Below are 17814 nucleotides of genomic sequence, written 5' to 3'. Positions count from 1 at the left end.
CTATACAAAGAGATTCCCAGATATGTTCTTCCTAGCTTAGTCATTAAAGAGTTATAGAAGAGGAGTATGGAGGGAGAAAAGAAATTAATAATACCTATTAATTAAGTCATCAGGCCTGGACAAGCTTTCCAGTTCTGATATTTCTAGATTACATGGCCTTGAGTAGATCATATAATTCATTTGAACTTCAGTTTCTCTGCCTATGCAAGGTGATATTTATTTAAAAGTGTTGTAACCATTATTAAATGAGATGGAAAGAAGAAAGGGGGATCATGTACATGGAAACATCTTAGTAGGAACTCACTGTTCAGGGTTTAGATGAATGGTAAAATACATGCTTAGCATATTCGAGGTTCCATCTATACCACACATGCAGAAGCACACACATCATCATCATGCTAGGAGTTCAATAAATGACTGGGTTTTTTCCTGCTGTGTCAGAATTGTTACACAGTTGGCATTGCCTGATATTCAAATTGCCAGAATCTCTATGTAGATTTCATTTCCAATGTTCTTTGGGCATCTCTTATTTTTGTATTAAGAAAATGAACTGTTTAAATTCTTAAGGGACTAATACTGTGCTCTGCTCTCCCTTTTGAGACAGGGTCTCACTAGATAGACCAGCCTGACTGAAATTTTCAGTTGTCCTGCTTCAGTTGTACAAGTGCTAGGGTTACGAGGAGTTCACTATTGCCCAGCCTCCTCGTGTACTTCAGCACATTGAAGCCATAAGGCATATACCAAATTATCCATCTCCCCAGCATAGGCTGCAGTTGTTCACATTCCTGCATGTCATATTCTCTACTCAGCTATATCTCTCCATTCTGGTCAAACCTTGGCAGAGTCTACCTATGTGTCCCAAATGTATTTGGGAAATGATACAGGAGTCTGCTCCCAAGGTGGCCGGCCTGTATGTGTCAGTTTGTATGTCTCAGACCTGCTCCATAGGCCTTTATCAGACATCTGCTCTACTGACCTATTGTCTAACCAAAGAAGCCCCATAGGCTCACCAGGTGGCTCCAAATTTTGGGCGGCACCCAAAAAAGAGTAATGCTTTAGATTGAAGTTCCCAGCCTGGGCAATTTCATCAGGAATTTAACCCAGAAGAATCCCTGGTTTATTTTTGATCAAGGAAGATGTTATGTTGCACAGTCCAGAGACCAAAAACACTTACTTCCAAAATCGGTAATTATTTATGAGTTATTTACCTCCACAGAATCTGGACATGGCCAATGCATTATAAACACAGCAATTTTTATTTCCAGCCAGGGATAATTTTAGCCTGCTTTAAAAACCAAGCAGCGCTGGGCGGTGGTAGCACACGCTTTTAATCCCAGCATTTGGGAGGCAGAGGCAGGTGGATTTCTGAGTTCGAGGCCAGCCTGGTCTACAGAGTGAGTTCTAGGATAGCCAGGGCTATATAGAGAAACCCTATCTCAAAAATAAAACCAAGCAGCACTGAAGCGGCAAAGGCAGACAGATCTCTGAGTTCAAAGCCAGCCTAGGCTACAGAGTAAGTTTCAGAACAACCAAGACTACACAGAGAAACCCTGTGTCAAACAAACAAACAAACAAACAAAAACAAAAAAGCTTTAGTATTTAGGTTTCCTCTTTGCTAATAGTGAAAATGAAACCATGTTTAGATGTTTAGAGTCCCTTTGAATTTATGTGATTTAGGAAAGACCTTTGAGTAAAACTTCTTAAAGTGTGAGGTTCTTTGTCCAGGCTGAATTGCAAGAAATGGCCTGCTAGAGTCATACATAGTACTTAGAGACTAAAGTGCCCATCCCCATCATAACTGTCAAAAACAAAAACAAACAAACAAACAAAAAGCCTGCCTACTTGAAGAGAGGCCCACATGCCTCTGCATGTAGTTGGAGGGCAGAGGACAACTTGCTCTAGTTTTATTCTTTCCTTACACCATGTGGGTTCTGGGGACAGGACATTGGGCTTAGTAGCTACCTACTGAGCCACCCTGCCAACCCAAAAAGTCTTTTTGAACCACACCTCCTAGGGATTTTTAGGCATGACTAAGATCACAAAATAGAGTGATGCCTGTGTAGTCTTGTAGCTTGGACTGTCTCTCCCAGCTTTTACCAGCTGTCTCCATATTGGCATGATTTTGCTTTGAAGTAGGGAGATTTCTTGTTTACAGCATGGCAGGTGACAGAGTCTCTCAGATTAGTAAATTGTAAGATTGGATTTGAATCCAAACCTTGGACTAAAAGACTCATCAGCTAGTACATGGTGCATAATTGAAATATAATTAATTCATTTAAAAAATCATTTTTGGGACTGGGGATAGAGCTTCCTGGATAAATGCTTGCTTACCCAGCATGCACAATGCCATGAGTTCCCAGCTCAGTACCACATAGATTGGGTGAGCTGTGATATACCAGCATACCCAACATTGAGGAGGATATATTTGAAATTCAGGATCATCCTCTCCTACATAGGGAGTTCAGGGCCTGGAGACATTGTCTCAAAACAAATAAACTATAGTATCTCTTACCAGATACTGTGGGTAAAAAACAAAATGCCTTTGTTTTTGTTTTAGAGACAGTCACACTGTGCAATTCTGCTTATCCTTAAATGATGTAGCCCAAGCTAGCCTTAAACACTGTATCCTCCTTTTCTAGCCTTCTGCATGTTGGGATTTCAGGCATAGAACCATACTTGACATAAAGGCAAGATGCTTTCTCTGCTGTTGAGTTTTTGCTAGGAGTGGACAGTTGGGGCCAGGCCAGATTAGAAATCACAGGCTCCTTCCAGAGAATGCTCCAAGCCTTGCAACTACCCCTTGTAGGATAACATAATTCATAATTTGGGAGATTTTGTTTTTAATGATTTGGTTTTTCGTTTGTCTGTTGAGACAAAAATCTCAAGCAGCCCAGACTGGTCTTTTACCTCCCAGTAACCAAGGATAACCTTGAACCCTTCTGATGTTGTTTCCATGTCCCCAGATATCTATCACTGGACTACTTGTCAGTGCCAGCCCCTTTGTGATGTGTTATTTTCATTTGTTTTGTTTTAGAAAAGTGTAACAATTCACTGTGTATCCCAGTTTGGCTTGAAACTTGCTGTGTATAACCAGGCTGGCCTGAACCTCACAGTCTTCTTGCCTCAGCATCCCAAGTGCTGGGATTACCCGTGTGCACCTCTAGATACGGCTGTGTATTTAGAATGATAGGTGGAAAAAGGAAGAACAGATCACGAGCACTTCCCAAGTAAACAGTCTGTAGTAGCCACAGTAGGAGATGAAGGCAAAAGTCAGGACTTAGGAATTAGGTACAGGTAGTTGAAAAGCACAGCCCCTTTCCTGTTCGACTTTAAAAACCTACATTTTTGTGGTTTCACAACCAAATCAGGGTTAGGGTTAGGGTTTCATGTGTATGTCTGTTTCATACACTGATGTTCTGTGAGCATCAATTACAGTAGGAAACACTAAACTGAACAGCAAGTTGCAAGCACTTTAGGTTACAGAATTTGGAAATAACTAGGACACTGTCACATGGTGCTATAAGCTCATCTCTGTTAATGTCATATGTACAAAGAAGTTTCATTTCTCTGACCCCTGCACCTGGAGTGGTGTTAATAGGCCTTATGGGAATTCCTTATTAAGTAACTTTTTAAAGTTCTCACTAATGGAACAGAAAGATTCTTCCAGCTGGGTATTTTTGCTAATACTTGGCTTTATCTTTCCAATCTGAATCTGTCTATACTCTTACTCAGCCCTCTTCTGGTCAAGCTTTAAGCCGTCATGTCAACAGAGACATATCCAGTCCTCACTGTGACTGTGTACCTTGAACCATTGTCAGGTTGACTCAGAGTTTTTACTTTTTAAAGGAGCTTGTAGATGTTGACTTCTTATTTAGTTTCAAAATGGCATGACAGTGTAGTTTTAAAATGTAGGTTTTTAAAGTCAAAGTTGGATTCACATCTTTCCTCCTTCACTTTGTAGCTTTAGCAGGTAGCTCTGAGATCTCTGAATTTTAACTGTTTCTTCTGAAGAGAAGATAACACCTTCCAGGAGCCCTGATGGGTTTGCACAGTAGGGTCTGAGGCAGCAGTAGCTGTCTGCTATTTCCAGTCTCCTCTTCAAGCACATGAACCACATTTAATTCCCAATAAAATTTCCTAGCGATCTTTTGGTTTTTTGTTTTTTGGGGTTTTTTTGTTTGTTTGTTTTTCTAAGACAGGTCTCACTATATAACTCTAGATGTCCTGGAACCTACTATGTAGACCAAGCTGGCCTTGATCTCACAGTGATATACTCCCTCTAACTCCTAAGTGCTGGGATAAAGTCATGATTCACTACACCCAACGCCCAGAAGTATATAAACACCAAAAAGTATGTGTATGGGCTGTGGTTCGAGAGGTTGTGGTACAGCCCTGTCACCATGCATCCTACTAGACACCACCACCCTGTTCCCTGCCCAGCTCTAGTTACTGACCATGGCCCAAGAATCACTCTGGCTTTTGGTGTTGGGTTGGGCCCAGAGCCCACTAAGTACACATTACCACTGAGCTTTACCCCGACAAGACCAGGAGTTAATACCATTTTAAGGGGCTAGAGAAATGGCTCAGCAGTTAAAAGTACTGACTGCTCTTCCAGAGATCCTGAGTTCAAATTCCCACAGCCACATAGTGGCTCAGAACCATCTGTAATGGGATCCAGTGCCCTCTTCTGGTGTGTCTGAAGACAGCTACAGTGTACTTGTATAAATAAAATAAATAAATCTTTTTAAAAAAGAATACTATTTTAAGTTTCAACACCCTTTTGGTAAATAAAGACGAAGAAAGCTACACACTCAAAATAGTAGACTATTTAATAGAGTGTTCACCTAGCACGTGTAAGGTTCTAGGTTCTAGCACACACACCGTACCAAAAAAAAAAAAAAGTTTAAAAACATAGTATATTTGTAAAACCTTACAGTATCTGATGAATGTAAGCTTTAGCAGATCACTTCCATAGCTGACACCTGCTCCAGAATCCCTGAGACGATGAGACGAAAAGGCAGAAGTCCACAAGCATAGGGCATGCTGTTCTGTAACAACATGAAGAAAAGAGCACAACAGAGGTTCTTTCAAGGGTAAAGGAGGCCTAACCAGGGTTTAACAACATAATAAAAATGATCAGACTGTGACTGTTTAAATTACTGTTTATTTCTTAAGGAATAGAAGTAAATAGGATATAATTATTGTTTATTATACGATAATTAAAAGTGATAACATTAGAGGATAGAGTAGTAACTCTGGTGTGAAGACACATGCCTTTAATCCTAGCACTTGGGGACTCTCTGTAAGTTCTACACCATACAGGACTATATAGTGAGACCTTGTCTCAGGAAAAAAATTTTAAAAAATAAAAAATAAAAAGCACATTTGGCTACATGTGTCTATCACCCAAGCTCTACTAGAAACAGAGACAAAAGAATCTCAGAGGCTTATTGGTTAGCTGTCTAGCTGATTAATGATCTCCAAGTTCAGAAAGAAACTCCATCTTAAGGGTATAAAGCAGAGAGGAATAGAGTGTAACACCCAATATCTTCCTCTGGTCTTCACACATGTGTTCTCATGGACTGCTTGCATACAGACAGGCAGATACACACATGCAAAGATACAGAAACACAGGGAAACACAGATGTTGCAACATAGAATTACCTTAGAGAAATTTTTTGAATTCCTTAAAAGTGGATAAACTCAGCCACACATGGTGATAAATGCCACTAATCCTAGAATTCATAGATAGAGGCAAAAGGATCACAAATTCAAGGCCATCCTGGGCTAAAAAGAAATACAAAACCTTGTATACCATATGTGTCATTAGTAATAAGAGAAAGGTTGTAGCTGTAGCTCAGTAATAGAGGCCTTGCCTGGCATGTAGTGAAAACTTCCTTCCCCTGTATGACCAAAAGAAGAAAGAAGAGAATGTAGGAGGATGGGAAAAAAAGAGAGAGGAGAGAAATAAAGAAAAGAAAGGAAAGAAGGCAAGAAAAGAAAAAGGCAAGCAGGCAGGCAGGAACAAAGGGAAGAGAGGAGGAGCTCTAGATATTTAATGATACTCTGGCACACTTGTTGGTTGGTTGGGTTTTAGACCAGAATCAAACTTACAATTTTCCTACCTCAGAAGCTTCTTTAGCACCTGCTATTCTAGAGAATGCACCATACCCTGCTTCCAGCTTTACTTTCATTTTTTTTTTAAGTAAATAGTAGAACATATTTCTTTTTTTTTAAGACTTATTTATTTTTATAAATAAGTACACTGTAGCTGTCTTTAGACACACCAGAAGAGGGCGTCAGATCTCATTACAGATGGTTGTGAGCCACCATGTGGTTGCTGGGACTTGAACTCAGGACCTTCGGAAGAGCAGTCAGTGCTCTTACCCGCTGAGCCATCTCGCCAGCCCTACTTTCATTTTTTTAGTAGAAGTCCCCTGAATTTCACATGTGGTTATATATTCCCTGTGGCCATGGACCCTGCCCACTTGCCCCATGTCTCAATATTTTTAATAATGTAGTCTTCAACAAGCATTCACCTTGAAGACTTGGGTCCCTAGCACTCCACACACTGCCTATCTAACCTATCCTCTTCACCACTACCAAACAACTCATTTCCTTAAACATCGTCTTCTATGGCCCCCTTTACCAGCTATCCAGAATCCAGATGTCCAGTTTTTCTGTATATTTCTTTCTGAGCATTTTATTCTACCTAGAATCTCTGGTGATCGCCCTTAAACCTTTATGTAAAATAAATACGTCTGTATGTACTTACATGTGTGTGCTCATGTGCACTAGAGATAATAAGATGGCTAAAACTAGCCTTCATCCCAGGAACATTCTCTGTTCTCAAAGTGTGACTTTGTTAGAGTAGGTGTAACCTTGTTAGAGGAAGAGTGTCACTGTGGGGGTGGACAATGAGACCTTCCTCCTAACCACATGGAGCCAGTATTCTCCTGTCTGCCTTCAGATGAGGATGTAGAACTCTCAGCTCCTCCTGCATCATGCCTGCCTGGATGCTGCTATGCCTCCGCCTTGATGATAATGGACTGAACCTTTGAACCTGTAAGCCAGCCCCAATTAAATGTTGTCTTTATAAGGGCTGCCTTGGTTATGGTGTCTCTTCATAGCAATGGAAACCCAAACTAAGACACTTAGGGTTTTATTGCTGTGAAGAGATACTATGAACAAGGCAACTCTTATAAAGGAAAACATTTAATTGGGGCTGGCTTATAGGCTCACAGGTTAAGTCCATTATTGTCGTGGTGGGAAGCACGGTGGCATGCAGGCAGACATGATGCTAAAGGAGGAGCTGAGAGTTCTTCATTCTGATCTGCAGACAATAGAAGTGATTGCCACATCTGGCCTAACTTGAGCATATGAGATAATAAAAAATATAGTTAGTCCAACTTCCAAAGTCCTCATAGTCTATAGCAGTCTCAACAATGTTAAAAGTCCAAAGTTCAAAATCTCTTCTGAGATTCATGCAATCTCTTAGCTATAATCCCCAAAACAAGATAGAAAACAAGCTAGGCAAACTCCAAACTCTGCATCTCCGTGGCTATTGTCAAAGCAGTCTTCAGATCTCCAACTCCTTTTTCATCTTCGTTGACGGCAACAAACTTCTTTCTCCTGGACTGGTTCCACTCCCTGTTAGCAGCTTTCCTCAGCAGATAGCCCATGGCTCTGGCACCTCAAACATACTGGAGTCTCCAAGGCAACTTCAGTGTTACAGCTTCTCGTTGCAATGTCTGGGATCCACGATGAATCTTCTGGGCTCCTCCAAAGGGCTCTGTAGCACTGTGGGCTCTGGTTGATTCCACTCCACTCCAATGCTGCTGCTGTTCTTGGTGATCATCCCATGGCACTGGCATCTCTAGTACACTGGGATCTTCCGCTGCGACTAGGCTTCACCAGTAGCCCCTCATAGGCTCTCTTCATGATGCCAAGCCAAACTTTTTTGCACAACCCCTTCAGTCCTGGGCTGTCAGCTGCAACTGAGGTTGCACCTTCACCAATGGCCTTCCCTAGCCTCTCACAGTGCCAAGCCTCAGCTGCTCTCCATGACCCCTTCATACCTTCAAAACCAGTACCACCAGGGTAACTCTCATACATTACCAAGTCCAGCTGCACCACAAGGTACAACCTTGGCTATCTCTGGAACACAGCTTCTTTGTGCTCTCAGAAAACACTTCTCAGAAAATTTCACCTCAGTGATGCTGATCTCTTCTTATTCTCTGCTAATTTCTTAGCTCTAGCTAACCAGTATCAATTGTCTCAGTAGACCGTTTTATTTTTGACTCTAAAGCCAGAGCCACATGGTTGAAGCTGCTGAGTTCTGCTCCTTGCTGGAGCTGGAGCATAGCCCCCTTGTTCTATTACATTATTACCAGCTTTCTGTTTTCTAACTCCTTCACTGCCTAAGCTTGGCTGTCCTGGGACTCGCTCTTGTAGATTGACCTTGAACTCAAAGATCTGCATAGCTCTGTCTCCTGAATTCTGGGATTAAAGGTGTGTGCAACCATTCCAGGACCTGAACTTATCATTATCACTGTTCCTCAAGATCTGGATCAGAAGGCTGTGTTTTCCATCCTCAAGATCTAGATCACAAGTGCACCCCTCCATTTCTGGATTGTCGTTAATTCCAGATTAAAAGTCCAAACTATTCCCTATTCAACTGCAAAAACAAACAGATAAGCTTAGCCTGGTGACCACAGCTGCCTTATTCTCTTTATCTACTCGAACACGATTCAGCACCATTTTTCTTTCTGATGCCCTTTTATTATCACTTGAACCATACATTTTGTATTTTTTTCTTTTTAAGCTTGCTATACTTGATCAAAGTGCTCTTCATGAGACTAAACCAGAAAATAAAGTCTCTATTGGGCTTTTTTTGAAATTTCCTTTGCTAATGCAATTAATATAAATCTCTAAACCTTAGCCTCAGGTAGACTCTTCAGATAAGGGCAAAAAGCAGTCATATTCTTTACCAAAATACCACAAAAATAGGCTCTAGGCTACATTCTGAAATTTTTCTCCACTGAAACCTCTTGGGCCAGGTCTACACAGTTCAAATCACTCTCAGCAACAAAGTCTTCCATATTCCTACTAGAATTGCTCATTAAGCCCCACTTAAAGCATTCCACTGCTTTCCAAGTCCAAAGTCCCAAAACCCACATTCTTCCAAACAAAACCATGGTCAGGTCTATCACAGCAATACCCAATCCCTGGTACCAAGTTCTGTCTTAGGGTTTCTTTTGCTGTGAACAGACACCATGACCAAGGCAGCCCTGATAAAAACAACATTTAATTGGGACTGATTTACAGGTTCAGAGGTTCAGTCCATTATCATCAAGGCTGGAACATGGCAGCATCCAGGCAGGCATGGTACAGAAGGAGCTGAGAGTTCTACATCTTCATCTGAAGGCTGCTAGCAGAATGCTGACTTTCATGCAGCTAGAATGAATCTTTTAACCCACACCCACAGTGACACACCTACTCCAACAAGGCCATACTTTTAAATAGTCCCACTCCCTGGACCAAGTATATTCAAACCACCACACTAAGTAAGACACCAACCGCATTCCTGTCTTAACAAGTTTGTACTTCTTTTCCTTCCGAGTAAGGTCCTTTCTTGCACATCTTCAATCTTTTCACCTTCCAGGCTTCTGTTTCTATATTCAGGCTTTATCTGTAATTCTTGAAGAGAGTTAAGAAGTCTCTCCTGACCCTCCACTAGGCATTACCATATCTCCCTGTCAATCTTGGATACAGGAAATCCTATTGTTTTTCTGTCTCCCCTTTCCCTGTACAGTGAACAAAAGGCAGATGCTTTCTCTTGCTTACCACAGTGTCCCAGTACTTTATGCCTAGCATACAACAGACTCTCAATAAATGGATTGACAAATGTCCCAAGCACTACTTGGCCATGAGGATGATGGACCCCACTGGCTCTGGCTTTCTGGGGCTCCAAATCACAATCGTCTGGGTGAGTAAGTTATCTAGTGTTGAAATAAGTTACTGCTAATAGAGAGAAGGTCCATTTCCATCTGTTCACTGGTTCTCTCCCAATGAGATTTCCTTAATGAGTTTCTGCTTCTCCCACACTCAGAGCAGAATAAGAACTGCTTCAGCATCACAGGTGTACAGAGCTAATGAGGGCTGTGGAGAAAACTGGAATGTCATGCTGTAGGATGGCTTTGTGACAGCTGCCTTTCTGGAGACGGAAAGCTACAGCTGCTGGCACACAGTATTCTGGGCATGCTCAAGCTCTGGGCTTCTGTTTTATTTTGTAGAAAGGATTTGGGGATTGATCTAAATTATGTCAGGGAGAATGCCGAATGTTTCAAACTCCAACCTTTCTTCCTTTCTTAGATGTGAGCGACTAGAAGAGCAACTGAATGACCTGACAGAGCTCCACCAGAATGAGATCCTGAACTTAAAGCAGGAGTTGGCTAGCATGGAAGAGAAAATTGCCTATCAGTCATATGAACGGGCCCGGGATATCCAGGTTAGTATGAACAATAAGTAAGAAACAGGAAAGGAAGAAAATGGGCAAAGATAGAAGTCTGGAGAGTCAAGAAAAGCTCCTATCAGTTACAGCACACCTGCTTTGACCCAGTAAAGTCCATGCCCTTTGAGGAGGTATAGCTGTCCTGTCTGACTAGATACTTGCAGATGTCTTACGGACAGAGCAGTCTCTGTCTGAGAAAAACTAGAACAGCTCATCATTGGTTGCTGCCCTGGAGCTGTTGAGATGGTGCTTCTGGCCATCTTGCCTATCTTCTGCTTCTATGTAAAGGGCTTTTGTCCCTACTCTGTAACAGGTGGCACACTACATGGCTTGTGAGAATTCTCCATTGTTTGTTTGTAGGTTTGTGAGAAACCCTAGCAGTGAAGTTGAAGGTAAACACTCAGTTGATTTCACTTCTTCATGGGAAGAAGTGAAATATTGGGGTTTATTTATTTTCTATGGAGATTCTATCAGAGGTCATGATGGGTTTTATGAGGCACATTGAAAGAAGCTAGTGTGTCCAAGAGGAACTTGTAGAACACCCACCCGTAGGAATCAAGGTACTGTCCCCACTGTTTGCCCAGCTGACATCTTTTTTATGTTCTTGAATTCTATTTACATTTTTTTCATCCCAAGTTAATTCTGGAGTGAGTAGCATCCATTATCCATTCTTGAGCTAGCTACAGCCTGAAGCTATCTGAACCTTACCTTACATCCTAGGAAACCAAAAGCCATTGAAGTCAAGGCTGGAAAAACCCCATGGTTCCAACCACTAGTTGTCTTGGGAGGTTGTCTGTCCTTACCAGGGGAGAAGTTTTGGTTCCCTGAGTGGTAGAATGCAATTTACATAAGGCCTTAGGGAGAGCAGGTCTCTTTAATGCCCTCTGTAAAGTGTGATCATAGTATCTATCCATCTCAGAGATTGCCCTGAAAAAGAAGTGTGCCCTCCTTACAGCAGTGTCACAGTTCCCTTTCTCCAACCATGGATTCTTTTTACCTAAAAACATCAGGTAATATGTTAGTGAGGCACACTACATTGTTGTTAGAGTGGAAAAAAATCAGAAGAAAAAAAAATCCTCCAGAGGGACTTAACTGTTGAAGTATGACATACCCATACTATGAAATGTTGCATAGTAGCTAAAAAGAATAAGTTAGAGCTGGGGAGATGGCTCAGTTGGCAAGGTATTTGATTGATAAGTTCAGATTCCCAGAACCCTCATAAAAAGTCAGACATGGGGAGCCTGCTAGAAGGTACAACATATAAACGATGCTTACTATGTAAGCCTGACAACTGAGTTCAACCCCCAGAACCTGGTAAAGGTGGAAGGCGAAAACCAATCCTCAAATTGTACACTTATGCCTATACACACATGTAATAATAATAATAATAATAATAATAATAATAATAATAATAATAATAATAATAAACCATTATTATTATAGTTATTAATAACTATTATTATTATTATTATTATTATTATTATTATTATTTAAAGCCAGGCATAGTGTCATGCACTTGTAATCCCAGCAATGGCAAGATGAGACAGGCAAATCCTTGGAGCTTACTGGTCAGCTTGTCTATCCTATGTGGCAAAATTGCAGCTAGTGAGAGGCCCTGTCAGAAACAGTAGTGGAAGGTGCCTGAGGACCAACAGCCACAATTATCTTTTGACTTTCACATGAACATGCACCTGTGTCCATGTGCATGTCTATACACAAAAGAATAAGGTGGACCCGTGGACCCATGTATTTTGGACATGGTGTAATCAAGACCCACTATTAAGCAAAAAAAAAAAAGAAAGAAAGAAAGAAAGAAAAAAGGAATAAGTTATGGATCAACTCAAGTAGAATACTATGCACATTATGGTAGGAAATGCCTGTAATAATCCTGTGCTAGACAAATTCACCTGTACAGTTAAATACAGGTAAAGGGTAAACATCTCCGTATGACAGCAGCAGGGACTAGAACTAAGAACACTAAGAGGCTGTGTTTAAAGTCAAAGACACATGGATGTGTCTTGTGTACCTTAGACTCATAATTTCTAAAAGTATAAAACCCATACAATTGAGGTCTTCTCATTAAAATGTTCTAAGCTACTCAGGAATGATGGCACATGCCTATGATCTCAGCATTCAGGAGATGGAGGCAAAAGAATCAGAAGTGCAAGGTCATCTCAGCTATATAGAGAGTATAGGGCAGTCTGAGATACAAGAGACTCTTGTCTTAAATAAGTAAGTTAAATAAATTCTAGGCAAAATAAATCCAAGAATGTCCCCTGCTCCCCATAGTTCTCCTAGGAGTGCAGTAGATGGGATGGGAATAATGCCACCTGGGAGTACTGAGCATCTGGCTTTTCATATCCAGGGCTTGTAGCATTTGAAATCCTTATCATGGCTCAGGATGCACCTGGCTCCCAGGGCACATCCAGCTGTACTTCTGAGAGTAGAAGCCTAATCATCCCCTGTTTGGTCCACAGGAGGCTCTGGAGGCCTGTCAAACCCGCATTTCCAAGATGGAACTGCAGCAGCAACAGCAGCAGGTGGTGCAACTGGAAGGGCTGGAGAATGCCACTGCCCGCAACCTTCTGGGCAAACTCATCAATATCCTCCTTGCTGTCATGGCAGTCCTCTTGGTCTTTGTGTCCACAGTAGCCAACTGTGTGGTCCCCCTCATGAAGACACGCAACAGGACGTTCAGCACTTTATTCCTTGTGGCTTTCATTGCCTTTCTTTGGAAGCACTGGGATGCCCTCTTCAGCTACGTGGACCGACTCTTCTCACCCCCCAGATGATGCTGGCACAGAAAGCAGTGCTCCTCACCGTCTGGCGAGTGCATGCCAAGAGAGCTAGACAGCAGCATTACCCACTCTGAAGTTTTCTACAAGAGAGTTGAGTGAATCTGTTTACATTTAGAATAATGTTTTTTTCTTCAAGAGACGCAATTGCAATAGTATTTTTTAGATTTTATCCAAGAAGTTTTTTGGGCAAAAATCTTGGATCATTTTTATGTAGCATGATTTTCCTTGGGATGCAAATCTGAAACAGTCCTTTAACATGAACAATCTGCAACACACTGAAGGGCATTCTGAATTGAAGCTTGGAGAACTGCACTAAACTCATTAAACAGATGCAAAAACCTGATCAGGCCCAATACCCACCCTGCCCGGGCTCCTCTCCTCATCCAGACTAACTCTACTGTGAAGTCCCAGCACATTCCAGGTTGGAATTTTAGATTCAGGGTGGATTTTCCCTGCCGTGGAAGAACACAGGCACCTCCCTAGCTTTCTCATGCTAACCCTGAAGTATGATCACTTCTGAGCCTGCTCCTTTCTCAACTGCCAGGATTGGAAGCAAGAGCATCGAGCCCATAGGATGACTGCGCAATCCTGTTCAGTATTGTGAAGTAGCCCTTAATCCTAACTTTTAAGCAAAATCCCTTGGCCGCACTTTTAAGGTTTGGTTGTTTTTTTATATATATATGTGTATAGTTACCAACTTAAAAATAAAAATCCGAACAACATACTTGAAGAATGTAATACTCAAACTCTCAGTGCTTCCTTATAATTTCTAATAGAATTTTTTATTATTGTTATTATTATTGGGGTTTTTTTGGTTGGTTGGTTTTTTTTGGGGGGGTGGAGGGGACTGGGTTGGGAGGGTCTTTTATTTTTTCCTCTGAAATAAAGCAGTGATGTTTTCAAATGAAGCCGTGTGGATATTTCAGCGTGCTGCTCCCTGTTATCTTGTAACAGTTGAGTTGAAGACTGTTGCCAGTGCTGCCCTCTGCCACCCTGTGGCTGCCCCGGCTCTCTGGTCTCTATCACCCCCACAGCACCATCTCCCCGGCTTGGCTTGGTTAGAATGGTGAGGGTAAGGGGACAAGACTACACAGACTAGCGTGGTAGGACTGGATTTTGGTTTCCCCCCAAGTAAATGGATTCTCTTTAGGAAAAAAGGCTACTACTATGTTACGAGAGTCAAAAATAACTCCTTGTGTTTGCTTAATTTATTGTTTAACACCCCCTAACTGCCGAAACCAAAGTGATAACGGAGTCTTGTTGTCTGCATTTTGGCCTCAGCATCATTAACTTCAAAGCTTTATTCTGTCTGCCAGAGAGGATCCATTGAAGATGATTCTCCCAAAACGCAGAAAAGGAAATGTCAGGTCAGAAGGACCCAAGTTCTAGGTGCACACTTTTGCAAGCTTCCTACTAACCCAGACTGACTTACACTAACCTAACTGCTCAGTGGCTGTTTAGAGATACTTTAGGAAGATAAGCTGAACTTGGTCCTCATCCTATAGCCAGTTCCATCACTCAGGTAGAGCCTGAATCAACCTTCAGAGCAAACCTCAGAGCCTGATTAATCTCATATCATTGGAGGTCACAAATGCCATTCCAGTGGCCTCTTTCTGTCTGTGGTCCCGCATGATGCAAAGGGACCATGTACTTACTATATGCCCTGGACAAAGAAGTGTGTTTTGCCTACGTACCCATACCAGAACCTTCTTTCAGAACTAGGGTAGTATTGCCCTGTCTGTTGGAAAGAATGGTTCACATAGCAGCTCCAGCCTCCTTTTGCTTTGGCCAGCTGGCCTTTTCACTTTGATAGTTTAACTCAGGTACCCAGTCTTCACTCTATCCCCACATGCTTGTTCACCTCATAATGAGCACCTAGAGCAAGGACCAAAAGAAGAAGAAAGAAACTAATTAAAACCAATGCATATTCATGCCAAAACAAATGGTCCCCAAGCCTGTTTAAAAGGTTTAACTTTGCCTGAAAATACTGCAGCAGCTTCAGGCAAGAGTGCCACAGGACACCATGACCTTGCTGGGCTAGCATTTGCTACTGTAATTTAGTTGCTCTGTTATAGAAGAGAACCCCGTGGGGCTGTGCGAGAGACAATTCAGTGGCAGTCCACTGGCTTTTCTAACCATTCCACAGGAACCCTATCCCCGCCCCACCACCACCACCACAAATGCCACTGTGATCCATGAGGTAAAGTTGTTTCTGTTGAGGGAAGAGGCTGGAGCTGCAGAGAGACAGGCAGGCCTGCACTAGTTCCCCTTCCTCCTCCAGCAGACTGTCTTGGGAAGGACCTTCACTCCAGGACAGGCCTGTCATGGCTGCTTGCTGTCTTACCCCTGCTCGCTCACCAGACCCACACTTGTCTGCACTCAGTGCTGTCTGTAACACATCTGTTATCCTGCCTACCTGGACGTTTTTGCTGCCCATCCCTGTTGCCTTTGAGTTTCTTGGAATTGTGGCTGTCCTCAGAATCTCATTTCTATTCACAGCCCTTCTATAGCCTTGCTCTGATGGTTTTAGCACCTGATCTGAGAGAAGCTTGCCCATAATTTAATGCTTCTTTTCCTTAAAAAATAAAAATTGAAAAAAAATAAAATCCCACTAAAGTGAAGCATTTCTTGATTCTCTTGTCCATGCTGGTGCCTAGCCCGGGTGAGTGAGGTTGGCAGTGTTGGCCTGGGTGACTTGTGGTTGTAGAGGTGGCCATCACTCTGCACTGTTGATAGCTGTCTGCTCCAGTTTCAGGTCCTTGGTCTACCCAGTATGGCCCGGCAATGAAGGCTTTCTTCTTAAGAGGTACAGTCGGATCCATCACTGATGGTGTTCCTTTAGCCCCACCACCACTGGCCTAAAACATTTGTCACCAGAACAGTGGGGTAAAGCCTTCCTCACCAACCATGTCTGACAGTGAGCATGCTTTGGTGTGGTCTTCACTGTGTTTGGTTTGGTTTCTGACCTTGTGTTCTAAGGTACTCAGTGAATCCTGGCTTCTGAGTTGAGTTCCAGTGTTCTGGCCTTGAAGCCTTAGACAGTACACATTTCAAACAAAACCAAATGCTGTCGTCGACAAGCCAGCGCAGGCAAAGTGATGGTTCCCACAGCACCCCCAATAAAACTGAGATTTTGAATGTGGCTCTACACGTTAAACATTTCTGTGTGTTGTGTATGCTAGGTGACACCCTCAGAAGGGACTGACTACTGGACTCTAAGTGTGTTTTATACAGGTGTGTAAGACTAAGACTCAACATGCACGAATCGAAGAGTAAAGAGATGATACTTGTGAACGTGTGAACATTAACACTGTAGTTACTAGATCGTAAGCTGCTGATTGTTGAGAGAATTCAGTTGTGTTCTGTCTGGCTGCTGTGGCTTCACAGCAGCATCTCTGCTGTACATAAAATGGAAATAAAGACCTCAGCTAGAAACCTGCCAATTGACTCGGTTTGTGTTGGGTTTTTATTTGTGCATACCCCATTTCCAGTGCAGATGCATCGATCTGGGAATTTTGGTTGTGAGTTGGGGTGGGAGAGAAGGAGAGAGATCGTCACACAAGTATTTTTGAAACTATACCCAGCAACCTCCACGGACCTTAATGGCATCGTTCCAGGTTGGCACTTCCCCTGTAGTTAAGACTATGCTGTAAGGGCTGGGAAAACAGCTCAGTTGGCAAATTTCTTGCTGCACAAGCACAAGGACCTATGTTTGGACCCCCAGCCTCCCCAGTCAGGTATGCTCATGTACACCTGTAATTTCAGTGCTGAAGAGAGGGAAGGAGACACATTCCTGGTGGAATAGAATCCAGGGCCTTGCTCATGCTGGGCAAGCCCTCAGCCACTGAGTCACATCCCAGCTCATATTTTGTTGTGGTGGTGGTTTGCTGACAGTGTGTGTTTGTGTACTTGTTATGGTGCACATGTAGAGATCAGAATACAACCTATGGAAGTTGGGTACTCTCCTGCCACTTTTTAGTTTTTTGAGACAGGGTTTCTCTGTGTAGCCCTGCCTGGCTGTCTGTCATAGAACTCACTCTGTAGACCAGGCTGGCCTCGAACTCAGAAATCCGCCTGCCTCTGCCTCCCAAGTGATGGGATTACAGGCATGTACCACCACTGCCTAGCCTTCCTGCTACATTCTTGTAGGCACCAAATTCAGATAAGTGTTAGTGGCTGCTGCCTCTACCCATTGAGCTATGATTTCAATGGCTCCAAAGACAGTAATTTTCATTAAGACTTTTGCCATAGCTCAGAGGCTCTAGAGTTGTTAAATATCTGAACACAGGACCCAACAGGTGAATGGCTTCGTCCTTATTTACTAGCCCTGCCTGTCCTAACCCACCTGGGTGTGAGCTAACAGCATCACACCCAGCCTCAACCTAGGTGTTGACAGGAAGGGATACCTTTTATATCAGCTTTAAAGATGCTTTGGGGGGCCTGGCGGTGGTGGCGCACGCCTTTAATCCCAGCACTTGGGAGGCAGAGGCAGGCGGATTTCTG

The 17814-nt window shown here is 42.7% G+C and overlaps 1 protein-coding gene across 3 annotated transcripts in view; it reads left to right on the top strand.

Moving 5' to 3' along the window:
- Nucleotides 1–16751, top strand: part of Tmcc1 (transmembrane and coiled-coil domain family 1) — a 188179-nt gene extending 171428 nt beyond the window's left edge. For all 3 annotated transcript variants that reach the window (XM_031383045.1, XM_031383046.1, XM_031383047.1), the window contains 2 exons: nucleotides 10375–10510; nucleotides 12991–16751. In XM_031383045.1, coding sequence (XP_031238905.1) covers nucleotides 10375–10510; nucleotides 12991–13305 — 451 coding nt within the window. In that variant the 3' untranslated portion in view covers nucleotides 13306–16751. The remainder of the gene's footprint in view (nucleotides 1–10374; nucleotides 10511–12990) is intronic.
- The last annotated feature ends 1063 nt before the right edge of the window (nucleotides 16752–17814 follow it).

This window comes from Mastomys coucha, unplaced genomic scaffold (genome assembly GCF_008632895.1).
Source record: "Mastomys coucha isolate ucsf_1 unplaced genomic scaffold, UCSF_Mcou_1 pScaffold20, whole genome shotgun sequence".
Taxonomy (NCBI): Eukaryota; Metazoa; Chordata; class Mammalia; order Rodentia; family Muridae; genus Mastomys; species Mastomys coucha.
This window is presented reverse-complemented; position numbering and strand designations above follow the sequence as displayed.